This window comes from Megachile rotundata, chromosome 1, assembly GCF_050947335.1.
Source record: "Megachile rotundata isolate GNS110a chromosome 1, iyMegRotu1, whole genome shotgun sequence".
NCBI lineage: Eukaryota > Metazoa > Arthropoda > Insecta > Hymenoptera > Megachilidae > Megachile > Megachile rotundata.
The window spans coordinates 10,615,345-10,642,416 of NC_134983.1; the positions used below are offsets into that span (position 1 = coordinate 10,615,345).

General features: G+C 32.8%; 1 protein-coding gene across 5 annotated transcripts in view; it reads right to left on the bottom strand.

Annotated features, from left to right (window-relative positions):
- Positions 1 to 114: 114 nt before the first annotated feature.
- The window catches only part of Fas3 (fasciclin 3), a 381,776-nt gene continuing 354,818 nt past the window's right edge, over positions 115 to 27,072 (bottom strand). The window contains exons 6-11 of one of the 5 annotated variants that reach the window (XM_076533084.1): positions 25,090 to 25,231; positions 21,585 to 21,716; positions 5,124 to 5,154; positions 3,923 to 4,021; positions 1,893 to 2,061; positions 115 to 1,478 (exon numbers count right to left, since the gene is read on the bottom strand). In XM_076533084.1, the coding sequence (XP_076389199.1) occupies positions 1,278 to 1,478; positions 1,893 to 2,061; positions 3,923 to 4,021; positions 5,124 to 5,154; positions 21,585 to 21,716; positions 25,090 to 25,231 (774 nt within the window). In that variant the 3' untranslated portion in view covers positions 115 to 1,277. Of the gene's footprint in view, positions 1,479 to 1,892; positions 2,062 to 3,922; positions 4,022 to 5,123; positions 5,155 to 5,268; positions 15,077 to 21,584; positions 21,717 to 25,089; positions 25,232 to 27,072 lie in introns of those variants that run through there. The other 4 variants (XM_076533087.1, XM_012280703.2, XM_076533102.1 and 1 more) reach the window with 4 other exon arrangements.

Sequence of the window (27,072 nt, forward strand, 5' to 3'; positions counted from 1 at the left end):
ACTTATAATTGTGAGAATGGAGTAAAGTTTTTAAGTTGATTTTTGCGATGCAACCATCTTGAATCTTCGAACGATTATTGGACGAGTATAAAAGGCAAACGGTTAACACTAACATTTATGGTAACGCAAATTTATTTATCCGCGTAAACACACTTTCTTTAAAGTATTTCTTCTGTTCTGTAAAACTACGATGGACAAACTAGTTTTGAATGTTCGCTATTTAGAATATGAATTCTAAATGCTACGAGTAAAATGATTGGAAGTTAAACTGTTTGAAAGAAATCATTGTTCCTGTGTTTTGATAAAAACTGTTTTTTTAAAAATCAGTGCGTTCTCTTAAATCTGTCAAACATCTTAACATTAATCAAATTTGTCATATTGTTCGATAAACAATAGGTATTAAGTCATATACCTTCTCTTACAACTATAAAGACTTATTTAAAGTAACTTAGAAAGTAACTCGTAAAAAATACTAGAAACTACAATTGATCCTTGGATCCTTTTCAGTCAAATGCAATGGTACGATGAAACTTATTGAATCCTCGAAGTGGGTCCATCGTGACCCGTTCCTAGTTTTTACTAAAAATAAGCTAAATTTTAAACGAGTTTTCATATAATTAAACATTATAATGTTTAAAGAAATAGTTTTATAAAATAGAAGTCTTAGAGCTAAAATAACAAATTGAGAAAATGGAAGTGGAATCTAAAATTAAATTTAAATTATTACAATCTGATTCGTAGTTGGTTAATAAAAACACTTAATCTATAATTTATTTCTAATTTAAATTGCCTTACTATTATAATAAAAATTTCAGAATTTAAAAAATGGAAGTAAAATGGATTTTAAAATCAAACTAACATTTTTTCTCAACTAAAGCCTTAAATTATTCTTACATTTGCTAACAATTACAAAATTTAAGAAGTAACAATAGCCTAAAATTAATTTTAAATTATTGCATCCTTAACGACCCGTAATCTAAAAGTTAAAAAATTATTGAAAATAAGTACGATTGTTTCCCATTTAAATTACATTACTATTGCAACTGACATTAAAAAAATTAATGTTTCATCGTACACTTACATTTTTCAAGTTCTCTACAAAAAAAAATAAATTAAAACGCATATGCACGTATGACAAAACAAATGATTTCTTATTTCTATTCTCGTTGAACTGAAAAGGATCGCCACAACGAAACGCGTGTTTGTTAATGATGAAAACATAAACGTTTGATTGTTTGCAAAATCTACGTTCAACCGCGAACGATCGTTTTCTCTTTTTATTCCTTAGGCGCTTCTTCCTCTGTTGCTGGTTTCGTGTACAGAATCTCCGCGTATTCTGTTTTATCTTCGTTGAGAACACGAGGAGCAACGACACCTTGCTGTTGCTGCGTCAAGTCCAGCTCTGCATAAACTATTCCTCCTTCACCCGTCGAAGGATTAGGTTTATTCTCTTGTGTAGCCGGCACTGAGCTCTGAAGCTGCAACATTCAAATTTCTTCGTTAACTAATACATTTATCTCTCTCTCAATTTACACGATGCAGTAGCGAATACGCCATATTGGTTTTAGTGTATATCCACTTCTAACCTCGTATTCCACCTTTAATATAATTGTTTTGCAGAGCATTTTTGCTTGGAAACAAAACTGTTATTATTTATATCATGATTACAACTGAATTGCATTATTTATGTTATCCTACATTTCTCTCATTTACTTTTATTTATTAGGTGATATTTAGATGTTCAAGAACACAACACCTACATGAGGTGAGAAGCACACGTGTGAGAACACATGGTTTTGCGATTCGAAATCAATAAAATAGCTGATGAATATAGAAAGATTACCATCGAATTGAGTTCATGAGTTAAATATTGTCAAAAAATAAAAAATTACCTTTTCATCGTCGACAGTAACGACAGTTCTCATAGTATCCGTGTCAGCACCCGATACTTTATCCTTGTTGCGTTTGAACAGCCGCGACAAACTGATTTTCGATTTTTTCCCGCCCTTCGATCCATCCACTTCTGTTCTCGAGTAACGGCCGGCACTTTCTGTATCGCTTCTATGATTAACATGAATAAATATATCAAAGTTTGTCCAACTTTGTAACCCATATTTTCATTGTTTTTGTAAGCGACAAGGCCGTATCAGACGAAACAATTTTTCAATACGAATCATTGATGGAAAATATTAAACTTGTTTGAAGATTTTCATGTATGGTTCAATATTTTATTTTTATTCAACTTTTGATATGAATTGAAAGTAAAATATTGTGAGTATGGAAATTTTTATAATTCTTCTAGAGAAGTGTAAGAATATCTCTGAAACGATAGAAAATGAAAACGAAATTTAGTGAGATAAAATGGCGTAGATGCAGGAAATGATGCATGTTTAAAGATTTCACAATTTTAAGACTACCATCGTTATTTTTAAATATTTACTTTTTGAATATAACCTTTTTATACATTAACCAATGTATTTCGTTATTCTATGTAAGAAGTTTTAAATGACAAAAAAAAGTTGCAAATAGTTGTAAAAATATTAAGTTTGAAACGTCTCCACTTTGATACCCACATCACGCGACGCTGTATTCGTCGCCATTTTGTCTCGTGGAACTCTCATTCCATTACCTCTACCGTTTAAGAATTCTAATCTAATTGTTTGACGCATTCTTCAGACTTAATTATCTGATTATAATAAGAAGTTCTCATTACTAAATCAACTGCAAACAGGACCATTACATAACGATTACGTGTTAGCTATCGTTGATTAGTATTTATCTTTTTGTTTGTCTGCCGTCTAGTTTATGAAAATGTTAACGATTCCAGACGATGGTGACTAATTATAGCACACAAACATAATGCCACCTAAAGTATCTTCAAATAATTACAATACTGTTAAAAACAACAGAAAATATTAGTTTTATATTACTTCTACATTGATAATATATTAATATATGTTCGTTTCAGAGTGCAGTTATAGTGCAATAAAATATATGCAATAAATTAAGAATTCAAGATTAAATAGCTGTTTATGAGAGAAAGGAATGTCTTGACTCACGATTCATGGAATATTTTATTTCGAGAAGTCGAAGGAAATGTTTATTACTTCGCTTTTCAATCGAACGTTCTCGAACTAAATTCTCGTGCGTAGATGTGTTAAAAAATCTTCGAACGTATGGGTGCAAAGGTTACTTCTCAGCTATTAACTCTTTTAGTGTCGAGCAACAATGTCGAGCAAAAAATTAACTCGTTTAGTGTTAGCAACATTTACAAAATTCATTTATTTTTGTTCCTTTCTGAATTTTGTGCATATCTTTACCATCTTTTGTTTCGAATCTTACCAAATTTTTAAAATTACGTTCAGTTTCTTTTTCACTTAGGTACAACGCTAAAAGAGTTACTCAATGAACTACTAAATAGAATTTCACTTACAAATTATGAATAATAAACTAGATAGTATCGAAGCGCCGAAGGGACGTGTTACAATTTCAATTGTTATCTAGCGAGATCGATTAATAATACATACATTGCAACAGCATACAGAAAAGCAATTATAGCAGAAGTGTGAAGATCGTAAAGCGTGATAAGCGTGCGATTGCAATTGATGCGACACGATTTCCTTGGAAAATCTATAAATCCTTCATAGTTTAGTTGCATGAAAATGAATATTAAAATCAAACCTCTCGCAAAAAAGTGCGATTCAGTTTTTTCTATTTTCATAATCGGTTTATAATCGACGATATTTCTTTTTTATGTACTCGATCGTTACGATATGTATACTACGATCGTTAATGAACCGTTGAAATGTTAGTTCTGAGACTTTCGATACGAAATGATGATTTCACATTGACATCGGCGTAAGCTTATTTTTCCATTTCCGAGGAAAAAAATGGAGAACAAAAAAGAGAAAGAAAGGCTTGCCTTTGCCTATTGTCATCGTCTGTGGCTTTTGATTTCTCAAAACGAAGTAGATTTACGCTTGCCGCCGGATCCGCTATGTCTCTGATCGTGTTCGATTTCCTGGATAAATATCGATAACCGATTGATCAATCAGGTTGAATCGGGATCAGACGCGCTCGTTTCATTCGACCGTTTTCCTGGCTTATTTTATTGCCATATGCGTTGTTTAATCACGGCTACAATTTTCTACTTAAATATTTGGGAAAACGAGGAATATGATGCCTAGAACAATTCCATTGGATATTTGTTGTTAAATTGGAAAGAAATTAGAGAAATAAGTAAATAGGATATCTGTGCAAAGGTGATGTACAGGACGCCTCACAAGTAGTGTAAGTCTCTCGAATGGAGGGTAGTTGACGCGGAAAACGAAGACCAATCAGAGCGCGGGGATTACGCGTGCGCAGCGAGAGCGACACCCTCGAGCATAATGGCTGCGGGGGCGTAATCCTCGTGCTCTGATTGGTCCACGTTTTTCCTTAATAATTCAAAAACGAAGCTTCATACCCCATTTTTGCAAAGGGAAATCTTATTCAGAATCGCGTCAGCTACCCCCCATTTTAGGGACTTACACTGGTTGTGAAACAACCTGTATAAGATATTATAACAGTATACTATCATGTTATATCAGTCCGTGGCCATGGAAATTTAGATATTTTGGAATCTAGGAATGATGGTTATTTGAAAATTTGAGAATCTGATGTTTTAGAAGTTTCATAACTTGAAAATTTAAAAACTTGGGAAGATTTAAAATTATAAAATTCGAACTGAAGAAATTTTACAAATTTGCGAATTTAAAAATATGGGAGTTTAAGAACTTGAAAATTTAAAAATTTGAAAAATTTGAAATTCTGCTCAATAAATTACAATAATTACAATAAATATAAATACTTAATTTATCTTCTATACGATTAGGTAAACTTTTACATCGACTATAAAGCAGATATATCGAAAACTGCAAGATGTCAGCACATGTTTCGGAACAATATACTCTGTCAGGCGAACGGTCGAGTTTATCACGGAATTCTTTGTACAGGAAAGCACCAGCAAGAAAAAAGAATATTAGTAAGAAACTTTGGTGCAAAATACTGAGACATCGAAAGTGCATTGTGCTATCACATGAAATCTAATAGAACTAAAAATCCTATAATGAAGAGATACTCACGACTCGCCAAGGTTCCGAGACGTTGAGGTACCTGAAAATAATCGAAAGAAACCACGATTGATTTATAATAATTATCGAACAATGAAATCACGTGATTAAAGGACGAAAGTTGAGATGGGATGGCATATTTTCGTGTACGCTCCTGTATATTTAAAACAAATGTTTTATTTCAAAAATCATATAATACCTAAGTATAATATCATAGCGATGAATGAACTTACAGTTAATTACATACAGCTCTTCTATATATTAATTTCATTTGAATTCTTAATTAGATTTACTCCTGCCTATTGCGTTGTATCTACAAAGTACAGATACAAAATGTTCATGTCCATTTCGTATTCGTTTCAATGTGTGATCGCAATGTGTTTTTTCTGTGTGTATAAACCTGTGACGTACATACATACGGTATGTGTATTTACACACGTGTGTACGCTTAAATACGCACGCGTGTGTGCTGATCGTATTCCATTTATCGACCGTGTAACATTCAAACTTCATCCTCCGATTCAATTTTAATCTCTTTTCGTAACCGTTTTTATCGCTTTTCTTCTCTTTTTATTTTTTAAACTTTAATGCAGCGATCTCTGAAGTATTCTTAAAGTGTTTTCTCCTTCTCGATAAATTCTGTTTAACATTGGGCCCTCGTTACAAATTAAAATTGAAAAATGTTACCTTGACTGAACAAACGAAAAATCATCGTTGGATTTCAGTAGCCATTTTTGCTCTTCTATAGTCGGTGAAATGACATTCTAAAAATGTTTCAGAGAACACCATACTCAGGTATTCGCAATCGTTATCTCCATCATCTTTTTATAGTCTTATTTAATACCTAGACTTAACATAAATATATGTATATATATAATATATATATACTCCATTGTATGGCCAACGATCATGCTTTCTTATAATATTACAGTAAAATCTTTCTCCCGTTAATATCGCATGTTTTACAAATCTTCAACTTCGAGCTTTCATGTTTCGCAATGAAAGAAAATATTTCAAAAAAAGTTCGCATGCGTATGTTCATACAGGATATTGCATGTTTTTCATTTTACACGACGATATATTTTGCGATGGCTTCTTATCTTGTTTTTAAAATGAATTCTGTCGTTATTTGTTGCGGTATATGGTGCATATGTATCTGTATTTAACAATGTATGATAAAAACTGGATAAATGCTTTATTGATCTGGTGAGTAGATTTATGGAATATGGGATATTTCAGATATTGTGTGTTAGAGATTTAAAAATTTTCAAAGTTATAAATTTTTATATTTTCAAGTTTTTTAATTTTTTAATTTCTAAGTTTTACAATTTCGACTATTTTTAGTTGCTATATTTCCAATACTGAAATCCCCAAATTTTCAAGTTCCTCCAATTCTCAAATTTCCCAAACTCTCGAAATTCCCAAAATTCTTAAATTTCCAAAATTTTCTAAATTCTTAAATTCTCCAGATTCCCAAAAATCTAAAATTTCCCAAATCTTCTAACTCCCCAAATCTCAAAATCCCAAAATTCTCAGCTCCCCGAAATTCCCCGAATTCCCAAAGCTCCTAAATTCCCAAATTTCCCAAATTTTCTAACTTGCCAAATCCCAAAATCCCCAAATTACAAAATCATTAAATTCACAAATACCAACTCAATAAACACCTTGTATCTTCGTTTAATCCACCGCAAAAATATGTCATCAGTGTATAAAAAAAAATGCAAGACACTGTACACACATGTACAACACATAAGTCCATACAAATGCTAGTATCTAAGCGTACAAATACAACCGTAGCATGATCATCGCGATTTAAATAATAGTTACAATTAATCGTAAAGCCTACTGGACCATCTACATACATTTGCCCTCACAAAAATATGCCCACAATTAATTCTTTACATCGAAAGCATTTTCCGAATGAAACAGAAGCTCATAAACATTCGTTCAAACGAATCTTCGAACGGTTCTCATATTTTATACATTTACTATATTCGCGGGCAAACGTATGTATGTTCAGACTGGCCTTATACAAATAATGAACCACATAAATCAATTACAAAATAAGTGTCTTAATATCGTTAAAAATGTACCGCAAGGAATTCTTTCTTCATCTTCATCTTCTTTTTTTTTGTACATCAACGTATTCACGCATAATATTTTTAAACACACACGCTCGCACACATTCATTCTCTCTTTCGCGTACAATCGATTATCGTTTCGACGTGCCTTCATTGTAGCTGTACGCGAAGGCTGAACAGGTTGAACGTTTTATAGTAGACGGCAACGAAATCCCGTCTGCGTTTCGTTGATTTCGTCGTTTATGCTGGTAAAGTCTTTGAAAAATTCATTTCTCGTGCCTAGAAAAGGGAATCGTGAGGGACTTCGAGGGAAATGGACAAATTTGTCTCGGTTTGTTCGTGAAAGGATTCTGAAATTTTTCGGTGCGTATCTTTGGCAGTGACCTTTTACCTTGCTGGTTCTTTGTCCTAAGTTTTCCACCGTCTTGCAGTTAAACTGACCATTACGTTAAAACTTTTCCATTGCAAAAGTTTCATTTATATTAAGAAACAATTAAGAATTTGAACGTTATACGCGTCTTGTAAAGTTCGTAAATAATTTTCTCGTTGCAAGGGTTAATCTAGTATGGAAAGAAATACGATTCGCCATAGAGGAAACGTTTATGTTTCTTTAAACGTGTTACAAGAAATATTCGTAAATCAGCTGTAAAAAGATTTTAATCCTCAAGGCACTAAAACGATTTAATCACTTGTTCGTGGAATAGCCAATTTAACTGCAACACTCGTAAAATGCGGTTCCAAAGCTTCTCAGAATTCGCTATTTTCCTTGTTACTCGATCATGAACACCGTAAAATGGTTGAAGATTGCGTGTAACTTGGCCTCGCTTGATCTTTTCCTCGAATCATCCCCTCGCGTGTGTAATAAGATGTTTCCATTTTACACGATAATACGCAGTATTCGTATAAATAATAGGTACCCTTAACAGCTACTCGTGGTCCGTGAACGACGAATTAAAATACATCCCTTTTGATTAACCCTATTTGCAAACTATTAAATTCTCTTTCATTCTCCAATTTTAGAAGTATAACAATTTTCCAATATACAAATTTCTGTATTTTCAGATTCAGAAATTTACATCGGTTTAAATTTTCAAGTTCTTGAACTTTTTAATGGAGAAAACTTCTTGGTTAGCTTCAAAACTGACTTACTCACTGGTGCAAGTGGATGATAAGATAATTAATTGTTTCATGCACACCTCTGTAATTGATTACTAAATGCAATGACTATAACTACAACTATCAATCAATTAATCTGTAACCATAAATAATTTCTTGTAATGAATGCTAAATTCGAAACTAATCTGTAATCAGTATTTAATAAATTATAAACATCTGAAGGGTTACTCTAAGTAATCATTAATCACAACAATAACTGACAGAGACCATTAATCATTGCTTGATTTCACGAAGCGATAATCTTTATTAAAATTATCCCTAATTTCGGTGACTGGGTTAAACGGAAATGTAGAAACGTGCGTCGTTCACGAAACACCGATACGCGAACACGAATTCAGCCTCTTCCACGGCACAAACAACTTCGACATGGCGAACAACGATACAAAGTACATAATTGGCAACGTACAACCACGTGAAAGATCGATTTACCATTTCTATCCAACGTTCCGCCGTTTCTCTGCGTCCGCCATTTTCCATTCACGATTGGAAGAAACGATCGCTGTTATCGTTTCTCGCGAATTCTCGCACACGCTCAAAACGTATATTACTTAAATCCTTATTACTCTGACCGACGAATAGTCTTCCTCTCAAAAATGTTCACGAATAACGACAGGTCGCTCGGCAATTGGAGTGCAAGTGGATAAACAAGTATTCAGTTTAATATTTACGAGTTGCAAGCCAAGTGCCCTCGACACAGAATATATATCATATATTCAATACTATTATAATTCAATCTCGTACCATAATATTTATAATATATTTATATATATATATATTTATTTATTTATTCATTTCATATATATATATATTTAATATATACAACACGCAGTAATCTCGATCGTCTTCATCCGACCAGTTCCTTCGATCGACTTTAAAAAAAACCGTACACCTTTCGTCATTTCACATTTTTTCTGCATCGTGTAAAAATTCTGCTCTTAAACGACTCGTATGGAACTCGTTGGACAAGACGATGCTTCATTTTGTAAGTGAAAACACGATCGCATATGGGAAAAAAGTGAAGGAGTGTATGTGCAGAATTCGGAAACGTTTCGTCAACTAGTGACAAAGATACAGGGTTCGATTCTCTCGCTTCTCCCTCTTTTATATTTCTATCTTTTTTCTTTCTCTTTCGCAACTTCCCTATTATCTGTATTCTAATAATTCTTCCGTACCACGCTCGTGGACACCTACGTCAAGTTTCTTTCCAAAGTGTATCGTGTAATATGTTCGTGGTGTGTGAGTTCTGTCGCGATGACTGAGCTAAGCAAGGATTCGTACAAAAGTACAAAGAACACTTATTGTCGACGGGAATGATAATGAAATTACGAAACACACTATGTCGAAAGTATCCGAATCGCGGTTAGCCTTATATTTAATTGCTCCTTAGATTTGCTCGAGTCGAGGATGAACTTAAGCTTTATCGGAGTCCTCGCAAAACTTCACTCTTTTAAAAATTATTTTTAACGTTCATTAAATATCCAGATTAAAGATATTTGCATTATCCATTGTCATTATTCGATTGCACGAGATTTATTATTATTCTCAGTGCATCGAATGGTTAAGATAATTAAATGTTTTCGCTCGAATAAAAAAAGAAAGATTCAGATCAGGACATCGATGACGCACGAGAACGGTAATTAACGATGAGATTGATAAATAAATGAATTAATTATATCTGTTAAGATAGATAAGCATTTATGAAATACCTGTTTCGCGAGGACTCCGCGGTTCGTAAGCAGTTTCGAAACATCGATTATTTCTATAATAGAAATCATTCGCGACTACACCCATCGTGAAATCACAATGAACAGCGGTATAAAAAGGCCTATTTAAAAAATTGCTTTCGGTAGAAAAACTTCGATATTCGATGAAATGCTTCCAGTCTTTGACGCCACGTGAAAGTTGATGTTGGATGGATGCAGTTCTTTTTAATTTTTTAGATGACCATTGCGGTGTTCTACGTTTTGTTCACCGTTCAAATTATTGAAGGTTTATATAGTTTTAGAAACTTTTAACTTTTGTAATTTTCGAGTTTGGAAATTCTTAAATTTTCAACTTTACAAAACTTGAAATTTTTTAGAACTTAGAAAAAGGATCGAAAAATTGAAGAATTAAGAAGTTAAATTTTGGAAGCTTGAGAAATAATAAAAATGATCACATAGGGAAATATGAAACTTTAGAATTCTAAAATCGAGAAATTTTGAATAAACCCTTGAATAGAATATTAAATATCCGATACGAAAACCCGTAATAAAAGAAAATTCTTGAACGGTCAACAATCGTATTGAGAACGTATCGGAAAATTTCGATAACCTCAGTCGAGTCGAATCGCGATTGATCGCGAAATATTAATAGGTGTACTCGTGAAAAACATTTTTTTTTGCAAATGGTCGTTGAATAGATTGAGCGTGCAACATTGATACACCGCGTACACGTATCGAGTAAAAAACAGTGACGTTATTAAAAATCGAAGGAAATTAACAGGGTCCCGTATTTCGAGACATCTAATCATTTCCGATCTAAATAATACTGTCCGAGAAACGATTTAAACGATAAAAACGTGAGATGTATTCACGTGTCTCAGTCAGCACGTGGATCTGGTTAAAGAGGGCAGTTTTTGTCGTCAAACGAAAATAACATCGTGGAATGTGTTCGTATGTAGTCGAACGTGGTAATCGTGTATATTAATTAATTAATAGATCACGTGCACCTATGTCGTCTTTCTCACGGTGATCATAATTCTGTTTCCTAGATATGAATAAATCAAGTTATGACATCAACAAGACATTGCGTAATTTTATAATAAAAATTTTCCATGATAATTCAAAGTCACGGTTTGTTGGAAATTTTTGGAATTTCGTTGCATTAATATTTTGGTTGTTTTGAAGATGCCACTAAAACAGAAAATCATCTGAATATTTTATGTTGTTTGTTTGAAAAATAATGAACCCGTTTACTTTGTGAGTCAAATTAGTAATTTAAATTGGAAGCCAATTAAATATTGTGATTTATAGACTCTGCTAAAGTATTCAGATTATGCATATTTTTCAGTAATGGTAATAGTGAATAATAATTATTTACATATCACTTTCATGATGGCATCGAATATTTATTAGGTTCACGAAAAGATGGATGTTTTTGTCTGTCAACTTTATGCCTTAGAATAAAATTTACATTTTAGAATGTTTATTAGAATTTATTGATACTAAAATAATAGCTTTATAAATTAATTGTCTCAAACATAATTTGTTTTACTTTAAAAAATTATAAATTCGTCTCAAAAATATAATACAAAAAATTTATAACAAGGTCCATTATTTCTTAAACAAGGTAATTCACCGAAAAAATATTTTTATAAAATTTTAAGAATTTACGAAAACCGTGAAAAGTGTGCACGAGTAATTCGTTTAACGATATTTTTCGTCTATATCCCCCCGGCCCTGTACTTTTGATGTGTCTTTTAGAAAAAACTCGACTACAAAAGATTTGATTTGTTTCGCGTTAGCGTGAGACTGTTCTTCGTATGTAGATTTGTTTATTATAAATCGCGTTCGATTATGACACGTGTCATAACGAGACGAGAACAACGATTCAGCAGTCTCCAGAATTTCGAGTTCAGCATCGTCGAGTTACCCTTTTGGCGGGAGAACTCGATCTCTTACGACGTATGTATCGATTCTCTTAGAGTAAGAACGGTACAGTTTAAGGACAGCTCGTAAACGCGTGTTACCTAACGATATCTTAGCGATATTTTCGTCGTTCAACTTCTCGAGGCATAAATATCTCGTACAAGATACAAGGTAATCCTGTATCGTTGAAAATTGTCGAAAAGATTTGACTTTTTCGTAGTTCGTTGACACGATCGTTGCGGTTCGAGGGTCGTGAACGTTCGTCGGATGAGCGAAGTGAATAAAAATAATACATATTAACATTAATAGTAATATTAATAATATTATTAGTATTATTATTAATAATATTAATTAGTGTAACGCGAAACAGCGTGTACCTATAGTCGAGTTCACAGCCGACTGTGAGTCCACGGGGTCCGCAGCGAACGTGTTAAACTTTTAACTCGAGAAATCAACGATGAATGTTGTACAGTAACGTGTGATGAATAATCGTGATCCAAGCGAATTTCCCCGGTGTGAATCTTCGAGAGAAGAATGAGAAAAGGCGACGGTCCCGCCTCAAAATCCTATTTACAAAAGTTACACGGCGAAAAGGGAGGAGACCGAATGTTTCCTGCTCGGCTGTCGAGGCATCGAGGGATCGATTGATCGATTGATCCAGCGGAGAATCGTGATTAACCCTTTGCGGACATTTTTCGATTCAACTAGAATATTTCTTCTTTCGTTTCTGCTACAAATACATTTACAGTAACCGCTCCATAATTCCCTGCTATGTAATTCCTTTAATTAGAACACTACCCTTTTGCGTTAAAATTGTAAGGAAGATAATTTTTCGATCTACAGATATTTTTACGTTCAAGTTTAAAAAGACATTGTGCCTAAAATATAGAGATTTGTAAAATATTCTATAAATATTTATATTTGTATCTTCTATAAATATTTCTTCGTTCAACTTAAAATGTTAATACATAAATTAACGTTATTTTTCTTTGCGTCAGAGGGATAAGAGAATATTATTTATCTCTTCTAAGTTAAAATAAGTAATACTATGATATAAATGTATACCTGTGAGAAAACTTGTGAAACATTCTCTTTTTAAGTTTAAATGAGTAACAGTTTGTCTGCAGAGCACGCGTTACAAATTCGTATTTACGTTTACCGTTACAGTAGTCGCTCGATAATTCTCCGTTATATAATTCTCTGTTAGGGACGTCTCAGACGATATAAAAGTCGATTTATGTTATCCATTGATACATGGAACGTACAAATGGACGCGGCAATATAGTGTGTATTTTATTCAGTCTTCTCTTCTTCTTTTTAAGCGAGATACGGTTCAAATACGCGTACATTATTTACACATTATTTTTCAACACTTGAATGTATATTATTTTCAAGATTGTTTGTAAACAAAATGGCGATGATGTAAAATTCATACTGTATAACTTATAAATGTTAATACTGAGACATTTACACACTTGTCTTTACTTGACGATTCCATGAATCAATTGTAGAGCCCCGAAAGCGGGGAATTATTGAGCGTCTACTGCACAAGCTTTCTTTTCAACCTTTCTCTACTTCTACTGAAAACTGTGTTTATATTAAATACTATCCAAACGCAAATAAAATAATTTTATTTGAAATGAGAAACGTTTTAACATTTTTGTAGTGATGACCATACAATGTTACATTTTAAAATATAAATAACTTGCGTAGAAAATGTTTGTAGAATTCTACTTATTGTTAAAAATGAGTATTATTTTATATTCGATGTACACGTTACAAATTCATAGCGATATTTCTTTGTAACGTATAAGAAAACATCTGTAGATTGAAACTGTCAAAACAAGCAGATAAACACGTGTTATAAATGTGTAATGTCCATTGTTTGTTTAGTTCAAAACCATAAAAACTATGATGAATTTATGAGCGGCATGATTTTTTTTTTAATACATGTACATAGTCGTTCATCCGCAAAGGGTTAATTATCGCGATGGAGAAACAGCACGTTCGTGTTTCAGGCTAAGAACAGCTGTCCATTTTCGTAGAAAAAGTAAAAGTCATAGACAAAACAAAGAAAAAGCGATCAGATCTATCGGACGCGAGGATTTATCATCGTTTGCGAACACAGTTGGGAAAAATGATTGTACGCGTGTCACATGGGGAATATAAATACGCAAAATAATCGTGAGGCTCGTTCGTCTTATGCTAAATTGAGATTCCAGCCGAGATACCTTGCTGGGACACGTGTACATAAATTGACACGTGCATTATGTCAGCTACAATAAGTTTGAACCCTTTGCACTTTCGTGTGTATAATGCTGTAATTGTCCGTGTTACATTTTCCACAGGTTCGAAGATCGAAAATGATTCAACTGAATAACTATTTTCCATTTGATTAAATTAACTGGGATAAAAGTTACGTGAAATATCTTTTCTTTGCAAATCTCATAGTCATTCGTTTTAAAAGAACAAACATCAGATCTATCGGTCAGATCGGTGATGGACTGCGATTATTAGGGTCGTCAATTTAAAAATTTATACTTTATCAATTCTGAAATTACCAAATTTTTCAATTTTTAATTTAGAAGGACAATTTGGAAATGTGGATGAAGGATTTATTTATTTAAAATTTCTGTATTTTTAAATTTCCAAATGTTTAAATATGTCATTTGACCTAATCTGCCCATCACTAGTTCAGATCACAAAAATAATACTGCCAATTGCTATGAGTTTTGAAAATTGCAGCACAGAGAGTACGAGTGCAAAGGGTTATCGAACTAAAAATAAGAGAGGTGACAGCTTATTTCCGCGGTTGAAGAGGGAACGACCGTTGTACAGATGATCCATCTTTAAACTGGCGTGTCCGTTTTTTCGTCCTTCTTCGCCTCCTTCACGTCCGTACGGCCGTTCACGTATTCCGTGCTCGCGTGTATCGGATTCTCCTGGCCACCCTGCGGTATTTTCTCGTCGATGATACGCGGGTCCTCGTGATCCTCCTCGTCCTCGTCCCCGGGTGTGATGTGCGCCTCGCTTCCGGCGCCGACACCGCTCGCAGCTTCCTCGTCGCCCCGACGCCTCGCTGCAACAAGCAACGCCACGATCGGTCAAGGCAAAGTGTGTGTGCGGATCTCTTGGTTTGTTCTGTCTGTTTTTTTTTCTTTAATTTTTTTTACCCGTTGCTTTTTTTTAACGATTTTACTCTGCAAGCGTTTGCTCTTGGATAACGTAGTGCCGCTTTTATCATCGCCGCGATTGCTTACTATTCTACTTCTCGGTTAATACGCGGCGTGCTGCGACTGTTCGTGACAGGGCTTTTAGCAAACGCGCGAGCTTCTCCTTTTTTGAGAGAGAGATGCGGTTTTGGAACGAGGAGAAATTAGAAATCTTAACACTTTGATGGTCGGGTGTACTCGGGAGTTTAGCGTATGGACCTTTGGCTTTTGAGGTGTTTTTGATCTTTGATGTATTTGTTGATAGTTGGGCTTTTGGGTATTTTTGGAATTTGTGGAGCTGTGGTACGATTTTTGGAACTTATGGACTTTTGGTAGTTGTGGATTTTTGGTATTTATGGATGTTTGGAATTTATGGATTTTTTTGTCATTTATTGTATTTGTGAATTTTTTGTATTTATGGATATTTGGTATTTCTGGATTATTGGTATTTATGGACGTTTGGTATTTCTGGATTTTTTGTCATTTACCGTATTTGTGGATTTTTTTGTATTTATAGATCTTGGTATTTGTAGATATTTGTGAATTTACAGTACCATTTTTGGTATCTATGCAATTTTGGTGCACCATAATTTTTTATGTTTGTGGATTTTACTGTCATTCTTGATATTTATAACTTTCTGATGTCATAAGTGTACGCCAATATTTTTTACACCTAATGCAGGTATCACAGATTATAGAAAATCTGCTAAAACTTTTACAATTAGATTGTACAGAACGATCGTCAAAGTGTTAAGAAAGTGCTGAACTTCTTCTTCATAAGTTTGATGTGATTTGAGGTTGTATCATAAGGGTTTGTTTGACACGACCGATAAACAGTTTTTCAACAATGTTTAACTCAAAATTATTTTGTCAACATATATTCAATATGTAGCGAGAGTAGGTATTTGTACACCAACAAATCTCGAACATTATTTTGTACAATTATAGTTTATGAAATAACTACTGTAGAATAATGAAACTAAAGCATATAAGAAATAGATTGTACAATTAATCAATTAACGTATAAGTCAATAGGTGCTGAATCTGTTTGATCAAACGTTGTATTGTTAAAGTGTAATTAGGTCAAAAAGTATCAATGTGGACATTACTAGTAAATTGCAGCATGTATTTGATTTTGTTATCGTTTAATTAAACATTGATTTAAATATCGAATTAAATATTAATCAAATATTTTGTATGTGAAATTTTAAATTTCACATTTATTTCAAATTTAGTTTCATACTGTTTTTATTCTTAAAGAACATGAAATTTCAGTTTGCAATTATACAGAAAATGAATTTGTCCCAATTTCATAATAAATGGTTCATTAATTAATTATAAATGAACGGTGAATTTTGTTGGAGGTAAAAGATCACACTAGAACTACTAACGTTTAACGCTTACTCTAAAAACCTAAATTAAATATAGTTCAATTAACAAACATAGAATGAAACATAATGTGATATGTGAAATTATTCTTGACTTCTATCAAAGTTGAAATTTCATAGCACACAAGATCGACCGTTAAATAACACATGGAAAATGTAATAAAATTATTAATATTTCGGTCGTGTCAAATTGACCCGTACATACGTACCTCGAGAAAGCAGTACACATCTCTCTAATACGAATAACAGTTAACTAATAATGTCTATCGATCTATCTACAGTAACTATCTACCATAATCAGTCGAGTGATGGCGATAATTGAAAGCAGGGGTCGTCGATCTCTCACGTAGCCCGGGCGTTTGCGTTCGAGCGTGGACTGTTCGTTAATGTAATTAATAGTAACATTCACAAGCAAGTCATCGCACTAACGTAATGTACTTCAATTCAAGCAAGGTAAATGCGAATAAACGTGAGCGTGACAGAACTCTGGACAGATCGGAAATCGACTAAACGTTACACAATCGAAACTTGTTACTTTCTGGACGGAACAGAAATTACAAAGGGGGTTGATTTGCGAGCGGGTTTCGAAAAGGGTGTCAAACATGCTTGTATCGAGGGATGAAAACGATGTGTTCTAATCTCGTTTCTAATTTGGAGGGAGGGAACAGTCGCGAGTAGAAAAAAAAGAGAAAGAAATTTGACATCGACAGGATTTGGTCGTTTGATTTCGAACAAACGTCACCACACTTGCCTTCGCCGATTGTTCATCGTTGCTTGTCGCAAAAGGAAACGCTCTCTGTTCATCCCCATGGAGTTGTAACTTGCAAGAATCGCATGGGGGATTTCTTGGACAAAGTGTCGCAGCAAACATTGTGCTTTGTGTCAGTGTTTTTCAAATGGCTTCCATACGCGACCCATTCGATCACGATTGAACGGGTCTTTCGCTTTGCCTTCATATTTTATATCGTTGTTACGATAAATTGAATGTTCGATACTTTTTACGTGTTTATACAATAGAAAAACAGAATAAATACGATTGACGCTTTATAAACTTATTTTTTCGTATAAGGTGGATATTGTATAATATAATAATAACATAATTTTATTCTGAAGTATTTACAGATATTTCTCGTATTCTGTTGTACCATGTCATTTAAATGCGGTAAATGGACAAATTATTTTCTATTAATAACATAGAAGTTTATGCATTGATAACAATTAATTATTATAGCGTTTCTGTTCATTAAAATTTTTGTATTTTTCAACTATTGTAAATACTTATATTTAATAAATATTTTACTATATTGACAGATAATATTTTATACATCTAAAAGTTTGCAGAGCTGCGATACAGTTACTTAAACTGACCTAACTCAAGAATTATTAGACTAGGGGAAGTCTAGAATCCTTCTCAATTATATTTAACATTTGGTTTGCATTAAACTGTATTTTAATATGTCTACATATATTGTTCCAGTGATCTCAACAGCTATTTTTATTATTCTCCAGATATTGGACAATTTTTCTGTCTTTCATAATCGAATTTAGGTTAGTAGACCACCATTCCAATAACACGGTACAACAAAATGTTAAAATTACTTCAATATAAAGTTATGTTAGTAATATGTTAATAACACAAAATCCACCATATATTGATTTTAACAAATAATCTTTATAAACATCAATCGTTTTTATTACCTAAACTGTGAAATAGTTTTAAGTATATAAATGTTTGATATTTTAAACTATTTATGGATTTATTCAGTGCCCGAAAATAATTCATGGGCAGAGATATGCACGATGTGTGTAGATAAGAAACAGAGAGAATACCGATTCAAATTTTGAAATTTTTGAAATTTGGTAATATGGAAACTTGGGAGATTTGGGAAGTTTCAAGTTTGGAAACTTAGAAATTTAGAAATTTAAAAATGTAGAAATTTAGAAATTTAAAAATGTAGAAATTTAGAAATTTAAAAATTTAAAAATGTAGAAATCTAGAAATCTAGAAATCTAGAAATCTAGAAATCTAGAAATCCAGAAATCCAGAAATCCAGAAATCTAGAAATCTAAAAATTTAGAAATTAAAAAAATTAAAAAATTTAGAAATTTAAAAGTGCAAAAATTTATGAACCTTAAAATTGAGAAGTGTGGATGAAATGTGTAAAAATTTAGAAATATCAAATCTACGACAGATAAAATTAAAAAATTTGAAACATTGTATTAATTAAATTTAGAAACTAAACCACAAGATAAATCCAAGAGGAAGAAATTTGGAAAACACTGTACGAATGATCACGAACGAAGAATATTAGAGCACAAAAATCGTATTAGTACATGCGGTGAAACTCGTAAGCACAACGTGCATGCACAAATCAATGATCGAAACATGTATGTTTGTGATTCGAGTGAGATCAATCGATTTATCGTTACATCCGATAACAGTTTTCAAACGTTCAACGAGAACACATTTTGTTGTATTTAAATTCGGGTATTTTTTCTCGCAATATTTTTCCGACGAATTTTTAAATTCTCGATACGTAAACGTATCGCAATTATTTAGGGCGAAAATATGAAGATTTCATTCGCAATAAAATTTCTTTCACGAATTCCATCAACGCGTGATCGATTACAAACAGAGCGATTTTTTTATTTATTTATCTTTCGTTTAAAAAAATTCATTTTCTTTTTGTTTGAAAAAGCGTGCATTTTTATTCGAAATACGTTGGCCAATTCGTAAACTGACAAACGAATCATTTCGAACAATAAAATTTTAAATTGTATATTCGTCACGCGATTTTTCTACGCGCACTGCAGTTTAGTCATAAATAATTAAATTCTCGTTGCTTTCATTATTACGTGCTATTATCAAGATTGTTCTTTCTTCTCCCTGTTTCATACGTCATAGCAAAATTTTTAAAAACTCAATTAAAAACTACAGAATCAGAGAAATCGATCGTTTATTGCATTGCATCCGTGATCCAAAGAAATTCTATACTATCGTGACTATTTCACTGTAGTCGAATTTTTTTCAACCCATGGCTTTCTACCTTATTGTTTGTTTTTTTCAAAAAAAAAAACGAAATACGAACGTTTCTCGTTAGGTAATTGACAACTATTGCTTTAACAACTGTTCTTCGCATGGGCGATTTTACGAAAATACGATCACGTTGCCGAATATCGAGCGAAATTTAATCAACAATGTTTGGAGAAATGTATGCAACGCAAATTTGATTCTTGCAGTGTTGAATTCGGGTTGCTCCAATTAATCATATTAAATTTTAATTTAAAAATTATCAATTACGAGAAATTTCAGCTGTATTATTTTATGATTGTCACTCAACTTTCGGTAAATTATTTTTTGTAATTTTCAAATTTAAATAACTTCGGGTTTTTACATATTTGATTGTGTAACTTTTTAAATATGGAAGTGATCAAATTTTTAATTTAGAAATTTGGGAATTTAAAAATCTTTAAATTTTGAAATTTTGTATGAAATGTGTAAATTTGGAAATTCTTGGTATTGCAAATATTCAAATTTAGTAATTTTTAATATCACAAATTTAGAAACTTTCAATATCATAGATATTCAAATCAGTAAATTTTTAACATTATAAATATTGAAATTAAGAAACTTTAATTTTTCAAATATACAAAATTATAAATTCTCATATTTGCAAATCCAACCTTCAAACCTTCAAACTATCAAACTTCCACCTTCACAAATTTCTAAATTCGCAACCAAATTTTTCACACCAAAAATACCCGAACTTTCTAATATCCAAATTAAAAAATTTCCAACTTCACAAAGAACGAAAAATAATTTCTCAATTCTATAAAATAACCCACTCAATTAATCTTCCCTAAAAATACTAAAACTGAAATTTCACGCAACTAATAATTTATTCGACGAATTTCGCGATAAATCTCGTTGCATATCACTGTTAGAAAGGACACATTAAGATCAGGTGCAGCGATCGTGTTTCTCGTCGATGGTTCAAGATCAGGGACGATAACGTGTGGATGCTGATAAAAAGTGGTTAACAAATGACGAGCAGACGAGCTGATGATGAACGAGGAACGAGCAATACTTTTCATTTTTTTTGCAGAGGGGGTGTTGTTTTTCTGCCTGAGGTGACTTACCCCTGGACAGTGTCATGCCTAGAGTACGGAATCGCAAGGTAATTGTTGTTGTTTCTCCTTATTCTTTACTTGGCCCGACTTGCATGCTGTCCTATCGGTAGCGGCACAACACACAAGACATTTGTATACATACAGGTATATAGAGATCAAATAATAGACACTTAAATATTAAGATTGGTGTACAGCTGGAAGAGATCGTTTTGCTCTAATAGTATGCACACACGCACACGTATAATATCCGTTTGTTGCTCGGTTTAGAAATTTTCCATTTTTAATTCTACAGGGTAAATCATTTTAGGCGTTCATCCTTCAATAACTTAAAACAGAAAATAGATTAATATTTTTGCGGAAATTCAGGTACTTCCTGAACTATTAGGTTGTTGCATATCACTGCGTTAATAAAATGTACAGGCATTTTCATCAGACAAATTTTAACTTAATAAGAAACTTTTTATTTTCCAAATATTTTTCGTAACAAATTTTTCCAAAGATGTATTTAGAAATCGATCATATATGCAGCAACCTGGTATTAAATCAAATATTAAGTATACAAATATTCTTAAATATTCCTATATAAAAAATAATAATAAAATAACGTTGTTCATCAAATAAACTGAGTGTTATCTTTAATCGAAATAAAAAAAAGTCCATACAAGTTGATTTCTTTCCAAGATTAAATACCGATCAATTTACTATTTCTAAATCATAGTTGATCGTAATTTCTACAGCTAATAATCAAATAGCAAGAGTACACGAAAAATCGCCAACAGGGACAGGGAGACACGTGGTTTGTACAGAGTATTTTTAAAGAGAAGATTGTTTTTTAAGAGAACGCGTAGATACTCACCTGCGAAGCACCAGCGTCCGGTCGCACGGGCAAAAATTAGTATGAAAACGATGAGAATTAGCACCAGGACTCCGACCACGATGCCGATGATTGAACCAGCATCTAAATCGACGCCTGAAATTTCGGAGTAAACTATAATCAGGTTTCATGCACTTCTTTCTTTCGTTAAATTACGAACAATGTTATCTATAATCTAGGCGACAAATTTTAAACACGTCTCGCATTTCATAAACACATACAATTGTTTTCATAAAATGTACAAAAGTATAATCAATGAAATTAATCGTGTAAAATAATAACATTTGAAGAACGGGTAGGTTTTTTATTGGTTTTTACAAGTTTGAAATTTTTCAGCCTTTGAATTTTAGACATTTTCAAATTATGCTATTTGGAAAATTTGGAATTCTTGAAATTTTGGAAATTTGGAAATTTGGGAACTTGGAAATTGTGGAATTTGGAAATTTTGGAGTTTGGAAACTTTGGAGTTTGGAAATTTTGGAGTTTAGAAATTTTAGAGTTTGGAAATTTTGGAATTTGGAAATTTTGAATTTTGAAAATTTAGAAATTTGGAAATTTTGGAATTTTAAACTTTGGAATTTGGAAATTTTGGAATTTGGAAATTGTGGAATTTGGAAATTGTGGAATTTGGAAATTGTGGAATTTAGAAATTGTGGAATTTGGAAATTTTTGAATTTTAAACTTTGGAGTTTGGAAATCTTGGGGTTTGGAAATTTTTGAATTTTAAACTTTGAAATTTGGAATTTGTGGAATTTGGAAATTGTGGAATTTAGAAATTGTGGAATTTGGAAATTGTGGAATTTGGAAATTGTGGAACTTAGAAATTGTGGAATTTGGCAATTTTGGAGTTTGGAAACTTTGGAGTTTGGAAATTTTTGAATTTTAAACTTTGAAATTTCAAAATTGTGGAATTTGGAAATTGTGGAATTTGGAAATTGTGGAATTTGGAAATTGTGAAATTTGGAAATTATGGAATTTGGAAATTTTGGAATTTGGAAATTGTGGAATTTGGAAATTGTGGAATTTGGAAATTGTGGAATTTAGAAATTTTTGAATTTGGAAATTTTGGAGTTTGGAAACTTTGGAATTTGGAAATTTGAGAGCGTAATTATCATTTTATACCAAAGCTACCCCAATAGAAAATGGAAACGCACTCCCAAGAATATTTAAAAATTTCAGAGTAACCTGCCCGTCCTCCAAACATCAGCAAAAAAAGAATACACACAACGTCATCGCAAATCGAATGAACTTCTGAAACGTTAAAAATCATGCACCAGTTATTCGACATAAAAGCATCAGTATTCGTGTATAATAATTAATGAAATTAGAACGAGCCAGCAGAACAAGCACGAATGCTTTTAAAATATAATTTTATTGACAACATTTTAAACATCCTCTGCAAACTGTACTCGTATTTTATAACTGCTCCATACAAAGCAAGCGCTGTATATGTTCGTTCTTTTATCGAAAAAAAGTAATGATTGAACATTTATCAATAAGCGTTAAAAGGCAGTTCAGCATTTGTAGATTAAATTGTATACTCGATGCGAGAGAAACAAAATGAAAAATGTACTCAAAGAAATCGATGTCACGAGTTTGTGTTTGATATCGACAAAGTGTTGATTCGTACAGAAGCGGATCGCACATAAATTTAGTTGCGTTTATTTGAAAAAGAAAAAAGGACATAGTTTTGCCATTCGTGTTTACACTGATATCGATAACAAACGTAACGTTACGCATACGCACGTTCTGCAACGTGAAGTTCCATTCACCGATATTTTTGTGTATTTATAGCATAGCTTTCGAACAAAACGGTTACTTTGTTTGGAAAGCGGGTAAAAAAACGAAGGGAAAAATATTGATTTACCGTTTACACAATTTTTGTTTCAGGTGCAAACAATACAATGCTATGGGAGAGACATGGATTTGATGATTGAAAAATAGTATATCGTGTTTAAATTTTATCAAAATTTGGAACGTACCGGCGGATTTCTCTCCCGTTTTATTACAGAATTTACTTTGACTATGAATAAACAAAAACATGGGAAAAAACAGTTTTTTCTGCGATCAGAATTTTTAACAGACGAGATGTGTTTTGTGAAACTCTTTCTGCAAATATTATTGGAAAATAGGTTTTGTTCAAATACGAATGGTAGAATAGGAAGAGTTTGATTTTCATTTGATTTTTTGAATTATTGACATGTTGACGTATACGACAGCCATGATTTACATTCATGAAATAATAAAAAAAATAGAAATGCATAAAATAATTTTGAGTAATACAAATATTTATTTAACGTATTCAAAAATCTACCAAAGTGTTTTAATGATACCCATACGTTTAAACTACTTTAGACCATGTTGCAGTCTACTCATGAGAGATCATGTTTTCCTAGAATTTCATCAGTTTCTCGTTTTCCATTTGTTCGCAGAGAAAAATTTATATAACCTTTTTTACAGAGGATTTCCTGATACACAAATTTCGTAGTAACTGCATTTTTCGTAGAAATTATATTTTTCGAGATATTCGCGAATATCTGCTTTTACCGTACCAAACAATTTCAGCAGAGATCATGGATTACCGACATCTTGTTTAAAAAAATACAAACAACTTCGACGAAATCGTTCCACAGTATAAAGCGATTTGTAAATAATTCAATGGAACTTCACGCGTGCAAAACTACACTCTACTTACGTATAATAATTTGAAAAAATGACATTACCTAGTGCGTGCATGTGTTCGGAGAGCTTACCATAGAACTGGCTGAATGCCCCTGCGTGAAAGCATGCGGTGAAGGATCGATATGATTAGAAACGCGCAGCATAGACACACAAAAGTGACACGCAACAGAAAGAATTAAAAAATATTCTAATTCGTGTTCGACGAAATTCTGAATGCGATGATAACCGATTGAGTACGTGATGGTGACAATGAACGGTGACGTACATATGTCGATAGACAGCTTTAGCGAATATGCCCGATAAAATGGAGGTGACAAACCCGATGTGTGAGAACTAACTGCGTGACGGACAGCTACCAACGAATTCAAATCATTTACCCGTCTCATCTCATTGAGACGATCAATCTTTTATTATCTGTGTCTGCTCTTAAAATTTATACTATTCCATTTTTTTCTTTATATTAATTATGTACAAATAAAGACCGTAATTTAGTCTTTCATTTATACGTACAATCTCATTATACATATACGTATAATTTAATTAAACGAATATAATTTAATTCTCTATTTAATGGTACATGTAATTTTACGTATATGGAATTGTATGTTACTGTGATTTTCGAAAATTTATAGACAATTTGATGAATTTTGATTTATTCTAAAATTTATCATTTGTAATCCATTTCTGGTTTTTGAATATATCTGGATTTAAATGCAATTGGAAGTTTGCCGTGATTTGCACACTACTTCAGTGCATTGTGTGATTAAATTTATGATATTTACATTATGTGTTAATTCATTTTTACCTGCGGGTTCTGTGGATGTCGACAAAACGATATGGTATTCGTTAGCTCCTTCGTCGTTGCGGGCTTCCAGAATGTATACCTTGTCCGTGTCGGATTTTTGAACGCTATCGATCGTCAGGATAACGCTCCACGCTCCTCTTCCCTGTAAAATGCATATTACAACATAAAGTACATCAAAGCTTTAATATTGAAGTACAACATTTAATGGGAAGTACTTGAAAACATTTTAAATTGCATTGAGACCTTAAAACGTATACGTTCTCGCGTTCAAAACCATAAAAATTTCATCTTTGATCGATCCAGTTTAAAATATTGATAGGCGGTAAACAAATAGAGAAAGGTTTTCATACACGAAAAACGCAACTCTTGCCATTGATAATTGTAGTCCGACAGAAAAGTGATTCACGTTCGATACTGGGGTCGGTTTCAGTTTTCAGTCGGCAAACCTAGCTTTTCGAAGGCTATTCATGTTTCAACCGACAAGCGGTTTCGAATGAAGGCTTTATTGGTTTCTTTTTCAACGATGCTATTACTGACTCTTGCATGGAACTTTACGTTAGCCTCCGTTTGATGGATGACTGGCCTGCCGTACACCTCTTCGCATTTAAATGACACTTTAATTTCGAACGTTGGCGAATTCCGGCTCCCAATTGGTCCTCCTGTTCGTATTTTACAAATTTCTCCAATTGATATTCCCTGTACTACGATCTGAAGTGTGCACGCGCATACATGAATTTTAATTTCATCCCCAGATGTCATGAATTTGACGCTCGATGCTCCATTCTGTCGTTTTTATAAATAACTACCGTTCGCATGAAAATTTATTATACATCAATATATCGTAAACATATTCGAGACTGTCCTCTCCAGATCTTTTTATAATTAATGAATACAGTAAGATTCACTAATTGCAGAAATCTCTATCTTCATACAAGTGTAAATAACAAATATCAATAAATAGTAAATAACAAGAGTATAAATAATAACAAGACTCTTCGTATTCAGAATGCAAGTCACTCGTGATTTATAATTCCAAAATTCATTTTGTGCGACACATTAATATTTTAACAAGTGCCCGCTAATGTTTCAGTAAACGAACTAAACTTTCGAAACTATAGACAATTGAATTATTTCAAGCGATTGCGCCGTTCGTATCAAGCGGAATTTCATTAAAGCTTTTTGATTAGCAAGAAACTTTGCAAATACGTGAAAAACGTTAAGTGCACCGCGCAAACCGCTGCTCTGGAATGCGAAACCATTGTTCCATTAACCTTCTTGTTCTTCTCCGTCCTCGTTTCTCTCGTTTGTCCTTCTTTCGTCGCTCCTTTACGAGTTGAACTTCCACAAAATTTCCGGCCACATTCTTTATTTTTCCAATTCTCAATGATTTTTAACTTCTTTGCTTCTCTCCTGGAACGTGTCAGAGTTGTTCAATATTTATGGGTCAGAATCGATAGAATGTTTCACTGATAAGCCTCCATTAAACTTTCCAAGTGAGCGGATATTTTATTCATCCGAATAGTTGGACTCACTTTTGTGAAACTTTGAGAATCGTTTCATGCATATTGCAGATGTAACTTCGATAGCTTGTTGCTTTATCAGTCTGCTCGTGTTTTCATTGATGCTTTATTGTGCTTGGTTGCACTTTCTCAGGTATCTTGACATCAATTATTTTCATATATTTATTTTTGGGTTCAGTTTTATAGCTTTTATTACGCACGCGGTAGAATGGCTGATAGTAAAATTGAAGTTAGTATGTTATATTGCAAGTACGAAACATAGAATTGCAGTAGACTTATTATATTGCCACCTTTCTAGGACATCGATATCTATAAAATTCTCCGGGGCATTAAAGGAAAACTTTTACGTCGACCTAGCGTTGTAAATTCTACGACTCCGTTTGCGGCAATATAACGAGTACTCACTGTATACAGTGGTTCGTGATGTCTTCAAAGTACGAATGTTTATATCTTACGATACTTA